General features: G+C 46.2%; 1 protein-coding gene across 1 annotated transcript in view; it reads left to right on the top strand.

Moving 5' to 3' along the window:
* The first annotated feature begins 8860 nt into the window (after positions 1–8860).
* LOC145417508 (dnaJ homolog subfamily C member 5-like) overlaps positions 8861–19964 on the top strand; it is a 67365-nt gene continuing 56261 nt past the window's right edge. The window contains exon 1 of the mRNA XM_080286216.1: positions 8861–8982. Coding sequence (XP_080142342.1) covers positions 8861–8982 — 122 coding nt within the window. The remainder of the gene's footprint in view (positions 8983–19964) is intronic.

Below are 19964 nucleotides of genomic sequence, written 5' to 3'. Positions count from 1 at the left end.
ACACCAACCTATATATCCACCTACCCACATAAAGTACTTACCCGTCTTCTCACGTACGTACAGTACATAAGTAAGTACTGTACATATCCAGCTACACTTACTTTAAAAATTTTTTTAAAATGGCGTAGAATAACCAAACTTCGGAGTCCCCAGGTGGGGGGGCATAAATGCCCCCATCCGCCCCTCTCCTGGTGACGACTCAGCGAAATGCCTGGAACCACTGTCTGACTCACTTCGTCTTCATTTCAGCAGCATTCGCGACCTTTCTTCGAACTTTCTCGCAGACACCACCTCTCCTCTAAACTTTACCTTCTCTTCCTGACAGACTCAGCTGTCTGAGGCAACTGACAGCAAACCGTTTTCTGTTTCCTCTTACTTTCTCTATACTCATCTCAAAGCCAAAGGTGGTTGTTGTGTATATGTACAGTCCTAAGAAAAACTATCGTTACCCCCAGGAATATTCGATGCAAAACGAACATTAGCTGGGCTATGTGGGCGGGTCCTTGCTGTTCTCCCCTCCCCTATCTAGTGTTGCCATATCACAGTCCCATTACAAGAATTGGAATAATGAGCAAGAATGAGCCATATGGCGGGGAAATATATAGGATGTGTTTGCATTATCCTGAGTGCCCCTCCGTGTATTGATAACGAAATTAGGCACATTTATTATTTTCCTTCTATTCAACACTATTATCTATAGAATACAACAAATAAATTATTTTTAAAGGTATTAAATCTATAGGCATCAACTGTGTTTTTTTTTTTCTTTTTTATGATAATCTAACAGGTGTGCACGAGTTCATTTGTTTGCTTTAGATGGTTGGTTTAATGCTTCAGATGGATGCTTCAGACGTCTAGAGGCTATTTTGGAAGCTGGGGTTGGGTATACAAAATATTAAACCAATGAGACTGAACACGTATTATTATTTTCCTTCTACTCAACATTTATTATATATAGAAAGCAATACATATTATTATTATTACATTGAAATTTGCTAACTTGGCTTGTATCGGCTGAAGTACTATCATACGTCTGGAATGGGTGCACATACTCATTGCCCACCTGCATTTGTGTTGCCGACTCTACACCATTCTGTTATATTTTTATTTAATGAATCGGTGCCGGATAATAAAATGTATTGTCTCTATGCACCCAAACGATCTATTTAGCTTTTATTACCTCTAGCACAAATTCTAATATCTGTGTCTCACATAACCGACCTTGACGGGTTTGCGGTACAAACTTTCCTGTCCCGTCATTCCACAGCACTTTGTCGTTGTGTCATAGTGCATAGCTCTGAAGGGTAACGATAGTTTTTCTGATGACTGTACTCAACAACTAATCTTGCTCTCATGTTCATGAACTTGATTCTTCTGAATTCTCTACTCTCTGACTTTAGCTTTCCAGTCATTCTCTGACTAAGTATATCTGTGCTGTTTACTTATCTCCTAATTCTACTATGAAAAATTCTTCGACTATCTTACTTCTACGATGGAACACATTCTATCCATTTCTCCTTTCTCTGAAATCTCCATTCTAGGAGATTTCAATGTTCACCAACACCTTTGGCTCTCCTCTCCTTTCACTGATCCACCTGGTGAACAAGCCTACATCTTTTCTATCCTTAATGACCTAGAGCAGCTTGTACAGCCCGTATCCCTGACTGCCTTGGAGAAAGCTCCAACATACTTGACCTCTTCCTTACAACTAATCTTTCTGCATACGCTGTTAATCTTTCCTCTCCGTTAGGCTCCTCTGGTCACAACCTTATTACCTTGACCTGTCCTATCCCCCCAGTACGGCCTGCAGACCCTCCAAAGAAAAGTCGACTGTGGCACTATGGAGCTGGAGATTGGGAGGCCCTCAGGCAGTACTTCTTTGATTTTCCCTGGAATGATTATTGCTTCCATGGCCGGGAGCCATCTGAGTGTGCTTTGTGCATTATGGAGGTTATTCTTTAAGGCATGGAAGCACACATTCCCTTCTCATACCCTTTGACTAATGCAAGAAAGCCTTGGTTTAATCACGCTTGTTCTAATGCTGTCAGCAACAAGGAGAGGGCCCATCAAAGGTATCAGAGTCAACCCACCCCTGAATCACATCTTGTTTATGTTTCTGCCTGGAATCGTGCTAAAGTCTGTTCTTCACTCTGCTAAATATAATTTCATCCATAGTAAATGCTCTCAACTCTCCAATTCGAATTCTTCCCGCTCCCTCTGGCACCTTGCCAAAAACCTTTCTAACAACATTATCTCATCATCCTTCCCTCCTCTTTTCTACTCTGATGGCTCTGTAGCAAATTTTCTTCTAATGATAAAGCAGATCTCTTTGCTCAGACTTTTTCCTCCAATTCCACCTAAGACGATTCCGGTGCTGATCCTCCATCACATCCCCTCTCTGACTTCCTCATGGCTGACATTAAAATTTTTTCAGCTGATGTATTTTCTGCCATCACTGGCCTTAATACTAACAAGCAGGGTTGGAAAAAATCACCGAATTTTCTTTAAATTAAAAAAATCGATTTTTTAACATTTAAAACGGATCTTTTTTATTTAAATCAAATTTTTAAAAATCTTTAATGCTAGGTGTTTTAGGCTCGACTTCTCGATCCTTAAACACCTAACATGTAGCAGGGTTCTCTTTCGAGACCGGGGCTTAGGACAAATAAGAGAGAGGCAGGACACAAAAACTCCAGGCAATAACCTTACACGTGTATTACTCAGTCAGACAAGGGGCAACAGCAGATGTTACAAGCACAATATTTGGTTGATCATAAACACTTATATCTAGGCAATGGAATTAGTATCTCAGGATACTATAGGTGAATATACTAAAATAACACTCAAGGCGGAGTATTCTGAATTAGTACGGTCCAAGGTCTCTGAGCGCGTGGAGGAGTTAGAGATGATGCTCATTAGGGGAGGGTGTAAGGCACTGGGGTCTAATTATGGTTATGGTAGTATGAGGTGGAGTTTACTGGTAGTGTGTGCACTTTATTATTTTCTAGCGGCAAGGGACTTTTGGTTAATTATTATTACTAACTCCACGGCTTGGGTATTTCTCTGTGTGATATGATGGTTATAATGCATCAATCTTTCTCACTAGCACTTAGCTTCATGATTGACTATTCACTGTCCGGCTTGTTACTGTTAGACCACTATTATTCCAGTTCTGCTTAAAACACTTGGTCCAGTACAATTAATACACTATTCTGCCTCGCCACTGTCGCACTACAGTATTGTCACAGTCACTGTCTCATGGGTCACTGGGCAGCGGGTGTGGCGGAGAGACAATCTGGCTTTATTCCTGCCGGGGCTGGGGCACCGCCAGAGGAGGCCATACCGAGAGGGCACAGGATCACGCGCAGGGGCGTCTTCTCTCGTTCGGGGCTGCAAGTGGCAAAGGGGTCCATACTTTCTGGGCTGGGGACAGGAGTGTGGCCCTCAGGGCTAGGACTGAACAACTGCCTGAATCTCTCGTTCAGGCTCCTGAAGGAGGTGGAGGTCCTCCGCCGACGAGGCATGGGGTGTTCCCGCCTGGGCGTTCTGGGGATGGCCTGGGGTTCCCGAGGGCTGCAGCCCTCAGAGCTGGGTAGCGCCAACAGGGAGGGGCAGCGGCACCGGTCTGCATTGGGGTCTGTCAGGTGGGTCTCCTCTAGGGCCAGTTGTAGAGAGCAGAGGCTGGGGGAAGCTATAGGGTCTCTCCAGTATTCCTCTAAGCCCTCGGCGTCAGGGGTCGGGAAACTCATCTCATGCTGGGATGGCTCTCTGCCGCTTCCGGCCGTAGGGCCCGGCTACTGGCCGTGGCTTCCCAAGGGTGCAACCACAAGGCACCAAAGCCCAGCTACTGGCCATGGCCTGAGAGGGTGAGTAACTGCCAGCAAACCCAGGGACACCTTTGGAGCAGCTACCGGCCGTCTGACGAAGGCAGGAGCAGCTACAGGCTGACTCCTGCAGGAGGGGTGTGGAGCAGCTACAGGCCGACTCCTGCAGGAGGGGTTTGGAGCAGCTACAGGCCGACTCCTGCAGGAGGGGTGTGGAGCAGCTACAGGCCGACTCCTGCAGGAGGGGTGTGGAGCAGCTACAGGCCGACTCAGGGGCAACACCTTCGGAGCGGCTACCAGCCGTCTGATGAAGGCGGGAGTGGCTACAGGCCAACTCCTTCAGGAGGGGGTTTGGAGCGGCTACCATCCATCTCCGGAAGGACACCTTCTGACAAAGGTGGGAGCGGCTACCGGCCGTCTCTTGGTTACCCTCAGGTCAGCTACTGGCTGATTCCTTAGCGAGGGGTGAGCAGCTACTGGCCGTCTCAAGAAAGAAGACACCTTCAGTGAGGCTACTGGCCATCTTAAGAAAGAAGACACCTTCAGTGAGGCTACTGGCTGTCTCCTGTAGAAGGTGGGAGCAGCTACAGGCCGACTCCATATGGGTGCTGGCAGGAGCTGGACAGACAGCTCCACCCCGAAGGTGGTTCGTGGAGGCTCGTCCGGAAGGTAGTGCAGGATTCCTGCTATGGTGACGGCTGGCGGGCTCTGAGTCATAGGGGCCCACGACCCAGGCTGACTTGGGCCGTCGTCGCACCGAGTCTCGGTGCGCTGCTGCTGTTCCTCCGTGGGGTCCTCGTGGGGGGTGTCTGGGAGTTCACGGGGGCACTATGCTGAATTCCTGGTGGAGGTGGTGTCCGCTTGGAAAAAGTCATGTCCCTGTGACTGAAGGTGATAAACGTGAGTATCGTGGGTGGCGTACATGGACTGGAGGTTTCTGAGGATGGCGTGCCAGGTAGTGGTGGCGATGTTTTCATCCTGCTCTGCATCACAGGTGAGGAAGAGGGTGGAGGTGGTGGTGGAGGAGCGGAGGAGGTGGAGGAGGTGGTGTGGTCCTCGGACTCTGCGGTTTTGACCAAGGGAAGGTGTCTATACAGCCCGTCGGATCCTCATGGTGGTGGTTGTTGCCCGTGGTGTGATGTGGTATTCTATCTATCTATCTATTGCCAGACGCCATAATCCCGTAAAGGGTGGCCATTTGACTTTGAGTTATTTGTTTTATGGGGAGGAGCACTAACCCTCCACGAACCCACTTGTTGACAATGTAGGGAGCCCATATCGTTTGGTTATATGGTTACCACCCAGCATTGTAAATGGTTTCTTGGCTTACAGGAAACCATTTGGCTTATCACTCAATGTAAAGCCACCTGTAAAGGAAAGAAAAGCAATAAGATGTGACAGGAAAGATGGGAGAAATAGGAAGAGAGGAGGGCAGACACAGAAAAAGAATGATAAAGGCTAAGGAAGAAGTAGGCAGCACTACATCAAGTGAGTGGATGATGGTCACCACCATGCTGGAAACAGATGGTAGGAGTCGGGTTTTGTGCCAGGGCAATGCGGCGTAGTGTCTCTGGGGAGTATAGGTGGCTGGGATTTGGGCCTGATGTAGCATGAGAGTGCGAAGTTGTGGGGAAGTGGGTGGGGTGGGGGAGTGGGGGGTATTGGGCAGGTGGGCATGAGGCAGCCAGAGCTGGTGATGGTTGTTTTAAAGGTCGGCATGGGTGACGACGTGAGTGTGCAAGGTGGGTGTGGGTGTGATGCACATGTGGTTGGGCACGGGGTGGTTGAGGCGGGGTGTGGGGAGTTAGGAGTGGGGGTGTGGGGGTGCGGTGAGTTGGAGGAGGCGGCGGTGGGTGAGGGTGGCAGTGGAGGTGAGTGGGTGTGGGCAGGACACGTGGTGCTGGGCGTGGGGGAGGGGGTGGCGGGTAGGGAGGGGGTGGAGGAGCAGCCGGGTGTTGGTGGTGCAGGTGAACTGTCAGGTGAGGTGTGATGCGGCGTGGCAGCGGAAGTGGTGAGCCAGGGTGGGGTAGTTTCGGGCGGCACTCCAATGGTGGGCGTGGGCGAGGCGGTGGGGCTTGAGGTGGGTGGTGTGTGGGGGTGTGAGGACGATCTGGCACTGGAGGTTGGGTAGCAGTGGTGAGGTGGCAGGTGAGGTGGCTTGAGGTGTAGGTGGTGGGGAGGGAGTGCGGTCTAGTGGCGCCATCCCGGTGTTTGGTGATGGGGTGGTTTGGGCGGTAGGAGGTTCTGTGCTCGCGGTGTGGGGTGGGCAGTGGGTGCGAAGCCAGGGGATGGTGTGGGTGTGAGGGTTGTGGCAGGCGGTGTGCGGTGCTGGAACCGTGGTGGCCTGGCAGGGGCTGAGGAGTGGGGTGTGGCGGGTGGCGTGTGTCGTCGGAGGCGAGGAAAGGTGGGGTGAGGTGTGGGGGGAGAAGGAGGGTGTGGTGGTGGGGAGGTGCGGCCTCGCGGTGTTGTCTGGTGCAGGTGACAGCAGGGGGCTGAGCTCGTGAGAGAGTGGTGGGTGGTGAGGTGCGGGGTGCGGTGGGCGGAGAGGCATCTGATGAGGTTATTGGGGACGAGCTGGGGGTCCGTGGGGATGGTGAGGTTGAGGATGGGGTAGGGGAGGTGAGCAAGAAAAAAGAGGTGGGTGAGGATGAGGAGGAGGAGGGTGTGATAGGGAAGGCGAATGAGTTGACCATGTTGGTGGGGAAGGCGAGTGGTGGTGAAGTGATGGAGGTGAGTTGTGCGGGGTGGCAGGTGGAAGGCAGTAGACAGGAGGAGGTGGTTTTAGTAAGTAGGTTAGGGGAAGATGAGGTAAGGGTTCTAGGAGGCCTGTGAAGGGGGAGCAGACTTTGTGTTGAGGGGGGATCGGAAGGGGGGAGGCGATGGTAGTGGAAAAAGTGGTGTGTGAGGTGGGAAGGTTAGGAATAGGGGTAGGAATAGGGGAAGGTAAAACAGAAGAGATAGTGAGAGGAGAGGAAAAGGAAACATGACGTTTCCCCCTGTCGTAGACTGGGGGAGATGTGAGGTGGCTCCCGTCATTACGGTGGGATGCAGGGGCAGTGGGGGGGTGCCTTCTGTGCCTTCTTCTTGGTATTTTCTTTCCCTGAAGCTCGGGGCAATCGGTTTATGGTGGGGAGGTTGGTAGGTGCCCTTGTGTCATTTTGCTGTGCCGGGCAGCTTTTAGCTGCTCACGGATGCCGTGGATTGGGCATTCGTGGCAGCAAGGAGAAAATTCCCATGGGTTGACGGTGATGAGATTCACGAGGAATTGCTTTATTTCGCCGATGCGTTGAGAGGTGGCATGGACGGTTAGAAGGCGCCTCATTAAAATGATTTCTTTATCCAGGTCTCCCGTTGGTTCATGCATTATAAAATGTTCTTTAATGAAACCAGGGAGAATCCTGAGGAGTGTGTGAAACATAAGTTGTTCCTGGGTTTCATCATCTGCCCCCGGGTAGGCAGCGGTGACCAGGCGTCTTGTCTGGATTAGGGTATCATCTACATTCCCGTCAAACATCAAACTATCCAGTTGGGATAGTGCCACCTCTTTCCCTAGCGATGGGGTGATGGCTTGTATCACGAATTTCGTGAAATTCTGCTAGGTGAGCTCCGGAACGATTTTCGGTGCTATATAAGCCGTCACTTTGCCCAACAGCAGGAGAGTGACTGCAGTTTTTTGTTGATCATTTTCAAAACCAACATCTAGTAAAGGTTTAATGATCGTCAGATATGTGTGTACATCATACTGTTCGGGGTCGAACTTAGTCAGTTGCACATGTGGTTTAGTTGCCATTTTTCCGGTATTTCCTGACTACATCTCTTGTATGCCTGGGTCAAGAACCACCTCTGTCCACCAGTGTAATGCTAGGTGTTTTAGGCTCGACTTCTCGATCCTTAAACACCTAACATGTGGCGGGGTTCTCTTTCGAGACTGGGGCTTAGGACAAATAAGAGAGAGGCAGGACACAAAAACTCCAGGCAATAACCTTACACGTGTATTACTCAGTCAGACAAGGGGCAACAGCAGATGTTAGAAGCACAATATTTGGTTGATCATAAACACTTATATCTAGGCAATGGAATTAGTATCTCACAGGATACTATTGGTGAATATACTGAAATAACACTCGAGGCGGAGTATTCTGAATTAGTACAGTCCAAGGTCTCTGAGTGCATGGAGGAGTTAGAGATGATGCTCATTAGGGGAGGGTGTAAGGCACTGGGGTCTAATTATGGTTATGGTAGTATGAGGTGGAGTTTACTGGTAGCGTGTTCACTTTATTATTTTCTAGCGGCAAGGGACTTTTGGTTAATTATTATTACTAACTCCACGGCTTAGGAATTTCTCTTAGTGTGATATGATGGTTATAATGCATCGGTCTTTCTCACTAGCACTTAGGTTCGTGACTGACTATTCACTGTTCCGCCTTGTTACTGTTAGACCACTATTATTCCAGTTATGCTTAAAACACTTGGTCCAGTACTATTAATGCACTATTCTGCCTTGTCACTGTCGCACTACAGTATTGCCACAGTCACTGTCTCATGGGTCACTGGGCAGCGGGTGCGGCGGAGAGACAATCTGGCTTTATTCCTGCTGGGGCTGGGGCACCACCAGGGGAGGCCGTACCAAGAGGGCACAGGATCACACGCAGGGGCGTCTTCTCTCATTCGGGGCTGCAGGTGGTGAAGGGGCCTGTACTCTCCGGGCTAGGGATAGGAGTGTGGCCCTCAGGGCTAGGGCCGAACAACTGCCTGAATCTCTCGTTCAGGCTCCTGAAGGAGGTGGAGGTCCTTCGCCGACGAGGCGTGGGGAGTTCCCGCCCGGGTGTTCTGGGGAGGGCCTGGGGTTCCCGAGGGCTGCGGCCCCCAGAGCTGGGCGGCACCGACAGGGAGGGGCTGCGGCACCGGTCTGCATTGGGGTCCGTCAGGTGGGTCTCCTCTAGGGCCAGTTGTAGAGAGCAGAGGCCGGGGGAAGTTATGGGGCCTCTCCAGTATTCCTCTACGCCTTCGGCGTCAGGGGTCTGGGAACTCGTCTCATGGTGAGGCAGCGGGGTGGCTCTCTGCCGCTTCTGGCCATGGGGCGCGGCTACTGGCCGTGGCTTCCCAGGGGCGTGACCACAAGGTGCCAAGGTCCAGCTACTGGCCTTGGCCAGAGAGGGTAAGTAACTGCCAGCAAACCCAGGGACACCTTCATAGCAGCTACCGGCCGTCTGATGAAGGCGGAAGCGGCTACAGGCCGACTCCTTCAGGAGGGGTGGAGAGCGGCTACAGGCCGACTCAAAGGCAACACCTTCGGAGCGGCTACCGGCCGTCTGACAAAAGCAGGAGCGGCTACAGGCCGACTCCTTCAGGAGGGATGAGGAGCGGCTACAGGCCAACTCAGGGGCAACACCTTTGGAGCAGCTACCAGCCGTCTGACGAAAGCAGGAGCGGCTACAAGCCGACTCATTCAGGAGGGATGAGGAGCGGCTACAGGCTGACTCAGGGGCAACACCTTCGGAGCGGCAGCCGGCTGTCTGACGAAGGCAGGAGCAGCTACAGGCCGACTCAGGGGCAACACCTTCAAAGCGGCTACCGGCTGTCTGACGAAGGCGGGAGTAGCTAAAGGCTGACTCCTGCAGGAGGGGTGTGGAGCGGCTACAGGCTGACTCAGGGGCTACACTTTCGGAGCAGCTACTGGCTGTCTGATGAAAGCGGGAGCGGCTACAGGCCGACTCCTTCAGGAGGGAGTTTGGAGCGGCTACTGGCCATCTCCGGAAGGACACCTTCTGACGAAGGTGGGAGCAGCTACTGGCCATCTCCTGGTTACCCTCAGGTCAGCTACTGGCCAATTCCTTAGCGAGGGGTGAGTGGCTACCGGCCGTCTCAAGAAAGAAGACACCTGCAGAGATGCTACTGGCCGTCTCCTGTAGAAGGCGGGAGCTGCTACAGGCTGACTCATTAGGGGCGCTGGCAGGAGCTGGACAGACAGCTCCACCCCGAAGGTGGTTGGTGGAGGCTCGCCCAGAAGGTAGTGTAGGATTCCTGCTATGGCGACGGCGGGCGGGCTCTGAGTCATAGGGGCGCATGGCCCAGGCTGACTTGGGCCGTTGTCGCTCCGAGTCTCGGTGCGCTACTGCTGCTCCTCCTTGGGGTCCTCGTGGGGGTGTCTGGGAGTTCACGGGGGCACTATGCTGAATTTCTGGTGGAGGTGGTTGGACATTCCAAGGGACACTATGCTGTATTTCAAAATCCGTGATTTTTTCCCAATCTTGTTTGTGCCTTTGGTAATTCTGTCAGAAGAGTACCATACTGGGTCTTTTTTTCCTCCCACTTGCTGCAATGCGTCCATTAGGCATGACAATATATCACTATTCAATTAAACAGACTTACATAATTGAAAATAATAAATGTGAATGCAAAGTGGGAGTATGGCAGTGCACCACAGGCTAGCACTTCTTGGTATGGGGAAGGTTACTCACACTCAAGGTTGGAAAAAATGGCATATATATATATATATATATATATATATATCCCATTGGAGCCCAGTGTCCGGAATATTGGACAGAACTGGGATTCTTCAAGTCTTCATAAAGTAGGGAACCCCCGGGTGGGGACCTATGAGCTTTGCGACTATGAGCCGATAGGCAGAGGGCAGTACGCTTAGTACCCACCCAGTGCCATGCCTCGCCCAGCACCCCTGGGTTCCAATGGGTTAATGACTGGCAAACCTATCAGTCTCTTTAACCCATTGGAGCCCAGTGTCCGGAATATTGGACAGAACTGGGATTTTCCAAGTCTTCATAAAGTAGAGAACCCCCGGGTGGGGACCGATGAGCTTCGCGATTATGAGCCGATAGGCGGAGGGCGGTACGCTCAGTGCCCACCCAGTGCCATGCCTCGCCCAGCACCCATGGGATCCAATGGGATATATATATATATATATATATATATATATATATATATATATATATATATATATATATATATATATATATATTGTTACGGAACAGAGAAAGATAATGTACACTTTAAGTGAGAATACGAAGAGTCACTACTGTCCCGTAAAGTTCCAGGTTCAAAACAAAAGAGTTAGGTAAAATTACAAGTTAAAGTTTAATGCACAAACTAACAACAAAACATTCAGGACTCATAAGGATAATGTAATGGCAAATAAACAGGTTAAATATATGGTTAACTGCAATAGCCTCTATTAACACGAAATTAGCAAGAGTAAATTTATCTAAGTCAGCCCTGATAAAATGAGATACCAGAGAATACTCAGTGAATGCCAGATAAATAATTACAGATACAAACTATTATCAAAAATGACTGACATAAAGATCCATACATGAATTACAAAAACTTCACTAAGCCTACAAATTAAACTTATGCTATACAGTACAAGAAAAAATGCAACAACAGTTATACTCAAATTACACACAGCTGCTAGATGGTTGGAGACTTCTTGAGCACTCACAATAATAATATCTGTACAGGGGAGGACAGAGATGTGAACAAAATGAGGAGCAGATCTAAGTGGCAATGATGCAGAGACTGAGCTCATTATATAGGGGCCGGCAGAGCTTGATACAACTTGTAATAAGGACGCGCAAATGAAGCCACGGGGACAAAGAGATGAAAATCCCGCTGTATAACAGAGAGAACGACTTACTCTACTATAACGGCAGAAGGGGGGGACTGAGGCAGAACACGCTCGTGATCAAACATGCAGCAACTGTGCGTTAAAATTACACAAAGGATGATGAAATCATAGGCTATGTAACACCTCCCCACAAAGAAAAAAGAAATTTACAAAGGAAATTTCTTATTACTCTAAAACAATCTGTATATGGCATTACAGACCATGCAAAGGTCTTTCCTAATGTTACAAAAAATGAGATCTCCCTAGCACGTTCAGTCATAGGTACTTGCCAGTATCCCTTTAACAAATCAAACTTACTTATGTACCTAGCCTTTCCGATCTTGTCTGTGCAATCTTCCACATGAGGGAGAGGGTAAGTGTCTGTTTTGGTTATCTGATTAACACGTCTGTAGTCGATGCAAAGCCTCTGTGACCCACCTGGCTTAGGGACTAGAGTGACAGGAGAACTCCACTCGCTCTGACAGGGCTCAATCATCTTGTGGTCCAACAGGTAGCCAAGCTCCTTCTGGATGAGAGGAACTTTCACTGGGTTCACACGGTAAGGAGGCAATTTAATTGGCTTTGCGTCTCCAACATCGACATCATGCATCAACACAGTAGTTCTTCCTGGAGTAGCACGGAACACTTGCGGGTACTCCTGCAGTAATGCCGAAAACTCCTGCCTTTCCTTGGGAGGTAGATGAGAAAGCTTAGTCTGGAGATCATTCATGATATCAGGATTCTTCCCCAAACTATCACTCAGGCTCATACTGCATGGGAGAGCTTCACTTGCAGACTCGGGTGGAACAGCTACAGTGCAGACTGGATTATTTTCGTCCCGCCTGTGATATAACTTTAGCATGTTGATGTGACATAGTTGCTTGCTCTTTCTACGATCTGGTGTGGCGATGACATAGCTGACATCACTGAGTTTCTTCTCCACGAAATAAGGACCACTAAACTTGGCTTGAAGAGGTTGCCCATGAACTGGTAGCAGAATCAAAACCTGATCTCCTGGCTGAAAGTGGCGTAACCTGGACTTCTTATCATACCAAGTCTTCATCTTCTCCTGAGCAGCTCCTAAATTCTCTCTCGCCAGCTGTAAAGCAGTGGACAGCCGTTCTTTGAACTTCATCACATACTCCAGCAGGTTGACGTCATCTTCCTCCGACAGCCAGCATTCCTTGAGTAACTTAAGGGGTCCTCTTACTTCATGGCCAAACAGTAGTTCAAAAGGTGAGAAGCCCAGTGATTCATTTGGAGATTCTCTTGCAGCAAACACAACGAATGGAAGACCTTTATCCCAGTCTTTCTGATGTTCCAAATAGTATTTCTTGAGCATCGATTTGAGTGTTTGATGATATCTCTCCAACGCTCCTTGGGTCTGGGGATGGTAAGCTGAAGACGTGATCTGGGTGATGCCCAACTCTTTCAGAGACTGCTTGAAAACGTTTGACATGAAATTACTTCCCCGGTCTGACTGTACCTCCTTGGGCAGACCAAACTTTGTGAAGAACCCTAGCATTTCCTTAACCACGTTCTTTGCTGAGATGTTTCTAAGTGGAATGGCTTCAGGATAACGAGTAGCCATATCAATCATGGTCAACACATAAGAAAATCCTGAAGAAATCTTAGGAAGAGGGCCCACAATATCCACCAACACACGGGTGAAAGGCGCCTCAAAAGGAGGAATGGGAACTAGAGGTGCAACCTTTTCGGTCTGATTACACTTCCCCACAACTTGACAGGTGTGACAAGACTTACAATACCAGGAAACATCCCTGAAGATACCTGGCCAGTAGAAGTGTTTCAAAATGCGTGCCACAGTCTTCCTCACTCCAAGGTGTCCTGCCAAACTGGAATCATGAGCCACTCTAATGATATCCTGCCTACAAACACGAGGGATGACAACTTGATGTACAACCTCCCATTCACAGTCGGCTGATGCTGTTGGGGGTCTCCACTTCCTCATAAGTACTCCTGACTTTACATAATAACAAGTAGAAGCACCGGCTGACTCTTCTTCACTGTAAGCAGAGTTAGCTAGACCTTTCAACTCAGGGTCAGCAACCTGCAACTCAACCAACTCTTGACGAGACAAATTATCAACACTACGGGGTACTGCCTCATCTGGTGAGTGGTCCAAATTAGCAAGAAAAGTGTCAAATAGGATAACATCATCATCATCATTATCCTCTAAATCACCAGTAACTTTAGACTTAGCCCTAGTGACAGCACATGCAGGGAACACATCAGGGACATCACAATCCCGGGACGCAGCCACTGGCTCACCAGACAACCGAGGAGCTGGACACACTTGACTTCCACCAATATCATTTCCAAGTAAGAAAGTTACACCTGACATTGGGAGTGTCTCAACCAACCCAACCATAACAGAACCATTAACAAAACCAGACTCTAAATTCACTCTGCACAGAGGAACAGAGAAGTAGTTATTCCCTACACCTTGTAAGATTACAGTTTCATCAGAGAAATTAAAATTAGAGCCTAGAACACTGGTCAGCATAAGGGATTGGCAAGCACCTGTATCACGATATATTTTAACTGATTTCCTGTCATTACTGTCCAGAGGACTGACAAAACCATCAGACAGGAAATTAGGACAGGAACTCTTGAGAGTGTCACCCACGTTACTGCTCAAAAGAGGAGCTCCATCATGAGAATTTAAGTTACCCCTCAAAGCAGGTTCAGTTAACTCAGTTAAAGAATTCTGGGAACTCTCAAGAGTGGACACTAGACCAATTGACTGAATATTTAAAGACTCCTTTTTGTTCACATCACGCCTTCTCCTGAAACATCTCTCCGTAGTATGACCAAGCTTACTACAATAAGTACATTTACTTTTCTGAAATCTAGAGGTGAAGCTGGTATTTACTTCCTGAGAAACATCATCCTTATTCTCTTTCCTGTTACCTGTACTCTGAGTAGAGGCAACGTACTTACTCTCAGCTTTCCCTTTTTCTCTAGAATATCTCTTGTGAGTGAGAACATACTCATCAGCTAAGACTGCATCATCAGACAAATTATCTATTTTTTTCTCATCAAGATATAGGCTTACATCTTTATAAATACACCTTTTGAAATCCTCCAGCAAAATCATCTGCTTAAATTTACCAAAATCAGAATCCGCATTCTTAGAATTTAACCACTGCTCTAACAGATCTTCTTTGATTTTTGCATACTCAACATGGGATTGCTTATCTTGCTTGTAAGTTGTCCTAAATTTTACTCTATAGGCTTCAGGAACAAGCTCATAGGCCTTAAGAATCAAGCTCTTAACTACATCATAATTATCAGATTGATCCTGAGGGAAAGATGCATAAGTTACTTGAGCTTTACCGGTGAGAACAGTTTGAAGGAGTACTGGCCAATACTTTTTAGGCCAATTAAAACCTGTAGCTACCCTCTCAAACAACTGAAAATACTTTGTTAAATCAGATTCATTAAAAGGAGGGACAAGTTTAACATTTTTAGCCACATCAAAATCATCAGAGCTAGATGATCCAGTTCCACCTTGTTTCATGCGATACTCATGGTCTGCCTGAATCCTGGCAAGTTCAATTTGTGCCTGAGCCTGTATCTCTGCCTCTTGAATACGAGCATTTGCCTCATTAACACGAGCCTCCTGCAGGGCTAGCTGTAACTTAGCTAATTCAATCTGCGTTTGCTCATTTGGAGGAGTTACATTAAACAAGCTTTCATTAATCATGTCAACAATCTGATCTTTAGAATGATGAGAGCGAACAACAATTCCCAATTGTTGAGCAACAAGCTTAAGTTCATTCTTTGTTCTGTTTTCTACATCACACACTGTTTGCACATTTGACAAAAAATCTTTGGCTTCATCAAGTGTAGTAATAGTAGCCATCATGAATATATCACAGTCACAAAATATCGAGCAATATCCTTATGATAATATCCTGAATATCCTGATATGAGGTCGCCAAATTTATGTTACGGAACAGAGAAAGATAATGTACACTTTAAGTGAGAATACGAAGAGTCACTACTGTCCCGTAAAGTTCCAGGTTCAAAACAAAAGAGTTAGGTAAAATTACAAGTTAAAGTTTAATGCACAAACTAACAACAAAACATTCAGGACTCATAAGGATAATGTAATGGCAAATAAACAGGTTAAATATATGGTTAACTGCAATAGCCTCTATTAACACGAAATTAGCAAGAGTAAATTTATCTAAGTCAGCCCTGATAAAATGAGATACCAGAGAATACTCAGTGAATGCCAGATAAATAATTACAGATACAAACTATTATCAAAAATGACTGACATAAAGAACTCTACATGAATTACAAAAACTTCACTAAGCCTACAAATTAAACTTATGCTATACAGTACAAGAAAAAATGCAACAACAGTTATACTCAAATTACACACAGCTGCTAGATGGTTGGAGACTTCTTGAGCACTCACAATAATAATATCTGTACAGGGGAGGACAGAGATGTGAACAAAATGAGGAGCAGATCTAAGTGGCAATGATGCAGAGACTGAGCTCATTATATAGGGGCCGGCAGAGCTTGATACAACTTGTAATAAGGACGCGCAAATGAAGCCACGGGGACAAAGAGATGAAAATCCCGCTGTATAACAGAGAGAACGACTTACTCTACTATAACGGTAGAAGGGGGGGACTGAGGCAGAACACGCTCGTGATCAAACATGCAGCAACTGTGCGTTAAAATTACACAAAGGATGATGAAATCATAGGCTATGTAACAATATATATGTATATATATATATATATATATATATATATATATATATATATATATATATATATATGTATATATATATATATATATATATATAGATATATATATATATATATATATATATATATATATATATATATATATATATTTATGGGAGGAAGAAGGAACCAAAGGCCATGAGCCCGCAGTAACAGTTCTTTTCAAGAGAAAAAGAAAATACAATAGAGAGCCAAATTCAAGATCCGATCATTTTGAGATGCCTGGACACACTGCGTTTGAAAGACTGGAGATCATAGGCAGCAGGGAATACAGACAGAGGGAGACAGTTCCAGAGTTGACCTGTTGCATAAATGAAAGACTGGGAGTAAAGGTTAACTCTTGCATTAGAGAGTTGGACAGAAAAGGGATGAGAGTTTGCTGCCAGACGGGTGCTACTCGCCCGTCGTAGAGGTGGAGGAATGCAAGCAGAAAGTTCAGAGGAGCAGTGACCATTAAAGTAGCGATAGAAAAGAGATAAAGATGCAACAGTGCAGCAAAGAGACAGAGGTTGAAGGGAGTCAGTAAGAGGAGGAGAGTTAATGAGACGAAAAGCCTTTGACTCCACCCTATTGAGAAGAGCTGTATGTGGGGAGCCTCCCAACACATGAGAGTTGTACTCCACACAGGGGTGGATAAAACCCCTGTATAGAGTCAACAATTGTGCAGGGGTAAAGAAAGAGCGGAGTCGGCTTAGCACACCCAATCTCTTGGAAGCAGATTTTACAAGAGATGTAATATGATCTTTCCAAGATAAGTCCTGAGTAAATGAAACCCCAAGCATGTTCAAGGATGATGCAGGATTAAGCTGAATATTATTAAACATTAGTGGGTATACCTGTGGAAGATTTTGTCGGGTTGATAGGTGTAATAACTGAGTCTTAGATGCATTAAAAACAACCATATTATTTTTACCCCAGTCAGAGATACGAGCCAAGTCAGACATTAGGTGTGCCATAGCCTCATCCCTTGTTTGTTGAAGTAACTGTTGAGATGGGCGTTGCGGGAACCGAATGGAAAGGTGAAGGGTGGAGTCATCAGTGTATGAGTGGATAGGGTTAGATGTACAGCTTAGAAGATCATTGATGAATAAAAGGAAGAGAGTTGGTGATAGGACAGAGCCCTGAGGAACACCACTGTTGATAGATATAGGAGAAGAATGATGGCCGTCTACAACAGCGGCTATAGAACGACCAGAAAAGAAGCTAGCGATGAAGGCACAGATGGAAGGATAGAAAGCGTAGGAGGGCAGTTTGGAAATTAAAGATTTATGCCAGACTCGATCGAAAGCCTTTGAGATGTCAAGTTCAGTGGCAAAGCTTTCGCCAAAGTCCCGAAAGGAGGATGACCAGGAGTCTGAAAGGTAGGTGAGAAGATCGCCAGTGGAGCGTCCCTGACGGAACCTGTACTGACGATCGGAAAGAAGGTTGTGATAGGAAAGATGCCTTAAAATTTTTCTATTGAGAATTGACTCGAAAACTTTTGAAATACAGGACGTTAAAGCAATTGGACGATAGTTGGAGGGTTGGGAGTGGTCACCCTTCTTTGGGACTGGCTGAATGAGAGCAAACTTCCAGCAAGAAGGAAAGGTACAAGTTGACAGACAAAGGCGTAAGACTTTGCCCATTCATCTATCTATATATATTTCTCTCTCTCTCTCTCTCTCTATTTATCTATATCTATCTATCTATCTGTCTATATCTATCTATCTATCTATCTATCTATCTATCTATATATATATATATATATATATATCATTCTTTATCTATATATCTATATCTATCTATCTATCTATATCTATATATATCTATCTGTCTATATCTATATCTATCTGTCTATATCTATCTATCTATCTTTAATATTTTATTTAAATCAGATTTTAAAATTTAAATTGATGCTTTACTTAATTGGATTTTTTATTTTTTTTTATGAACTTTTTTTTTTTTTTGTACTAAACCTTTACCATTGTCAAATGAAATCATATATTTGTATCATACATTCATTACCCAAAAGTTGCTATGCAACTTGAAAAGACCCGATGCATTAAAGGCTTTCCTAACCGGAGCACTTATTATTATCAAAGAGCCTTCTTTCCTCTGTTTTTTAATATTTGCCTTGTAACAAAAGGCAATCACTTGTGCCTGACTTGATCAAGATCAGTACAGGAAGAGTACAGGCCAAGCAGACTTGATGCATCCGTACAATACACATCCATCACATTCTGTCTCCTTCATTTTTACTGTGTTTATATTAAAAAAAATCAATTTTGATTTAAATCATGATTTTTTTTCACTCTGATTTAAATCATGTGATTTAAATCATAACAATCCTGCTAACAAGGCATATGGGCTTGATGGAGTCCCTCCTGTTGTCCTCAAGAACTATGCTTCTGTGTTTACACCCTGCCTGAGTAAACTCTTTCGCCTTTGTCATTCAACTTGTACATTTCCTTCTTGCTGGCAGTTTGCTCTCGTTCAGCCAGTCCCAAAGAAGGATGACCATTCCCAACCCTCTAACTATAGTCCAATTGCTTTAACATCCTGTGTCTCAAAAGTTTTCGAGCCAGGATTCCGTTGGCTTGAATGATGAGTGAATGGAAGCGTGGCCTATTTGGAGTGGGCAAGTTTGTGCTACCTGGACATTGCTACTCCTCACCCTGCCCTTGGGTGGGAAAGGAGGTCCGGATGATGATGATGATGATGATGATGACTTTCTTATCGCAACTTTCTTTCTGATCGTCAGCATGGGTTCCGTCAAGGACGCTCCACTGGCGATTTTCTCACCTACCTTTCAGACTCCTGGTCATCCTCCTCTCGGGACTTCGGCGAAAGCTTTGCCATTGCACTTGACATCTCAAAGGCTTTCGATCGACTCTGGCATAAATTTTTAATTTCCAAACGGTCCTCTTACTGTTTCTATCCTTCTATCTGTGCTTTCATCTACGAGTATAGCTTCCTATCTGGTTGTTCTATAGCCGCTGTTGTAGAAGGCCATCGTTCTTCTCCTAGATCTATTAACAGTGTTCCTCCTCAGGGCTCTATTCTATCACCAACTCTCTTCCTTTTATTCATCAATGACCTTCTAAGCTGTACATCTAACCCTATATACTCGTATGCTGATGATTCCACCCTTCACCTTTCCATTCAGTTCTCGCAACGTCCATCTCAGCAGTTACTTCAACAAACAAGGGATGAGGCTATGGCACACCTAATGTCCGACTTGGCTAGTATCTCTGACTGGGGTAAAAATTATCTTGTTTTTAATGCATCAAAAACTCAGTTTTTACACCTATCAACCCGACACAATCTTCCACAAGAGTACCCACTAATGTTTAATAATACCCAACTCAATCCTGCATCATCCTTGAACATGCTTGGAGTTTCATTCACTCGGGACTTACCTTGAGAAGATCATATTGCATCTCTTGTAAAAATCTGCTTCCAAGAGACTGGGTGTGCTAAACCGACTCCGTTCCTTCTTTACCCCTGCACAGTTGTTGACTTTATAGACGGGTTTTACTCGCCCCTGTGTAGAATACAGCTCTCATGTGTGGGAAGGCTCCCCACATAGCTCTTCTCAATAGGGTGGAGTCAAAGGCTTTTCGTCTCATTAAGTCTCCTTCTTTTACTGGATCCCTTCAACCTGTCTCTTTGTCGCACTGTTGCATCTTTATCTCTTTTTCTATTGCTACTTTAATGGTCACTGCTCCTCTGAACTGTCTGCTT

The sequence above is a fragment of the Coenobita brevimanus genome, chromosome 110 (assembly GCF_032717465.1).
Source record: "Coenobita brevimanus isolate Jiangsu-jjx chromosome 110, ASM3271746v2, whole genome shotgun sequence".
NCBI lineage: Eukaryota > Metazoa > Arthropoda > Malacostraca > Decapoda > Coenobitidae > Coenobita > Coenobita brevimanus.
This window is presented reverse-complemented; position numbering and strand designations above follow the sequence as displayed.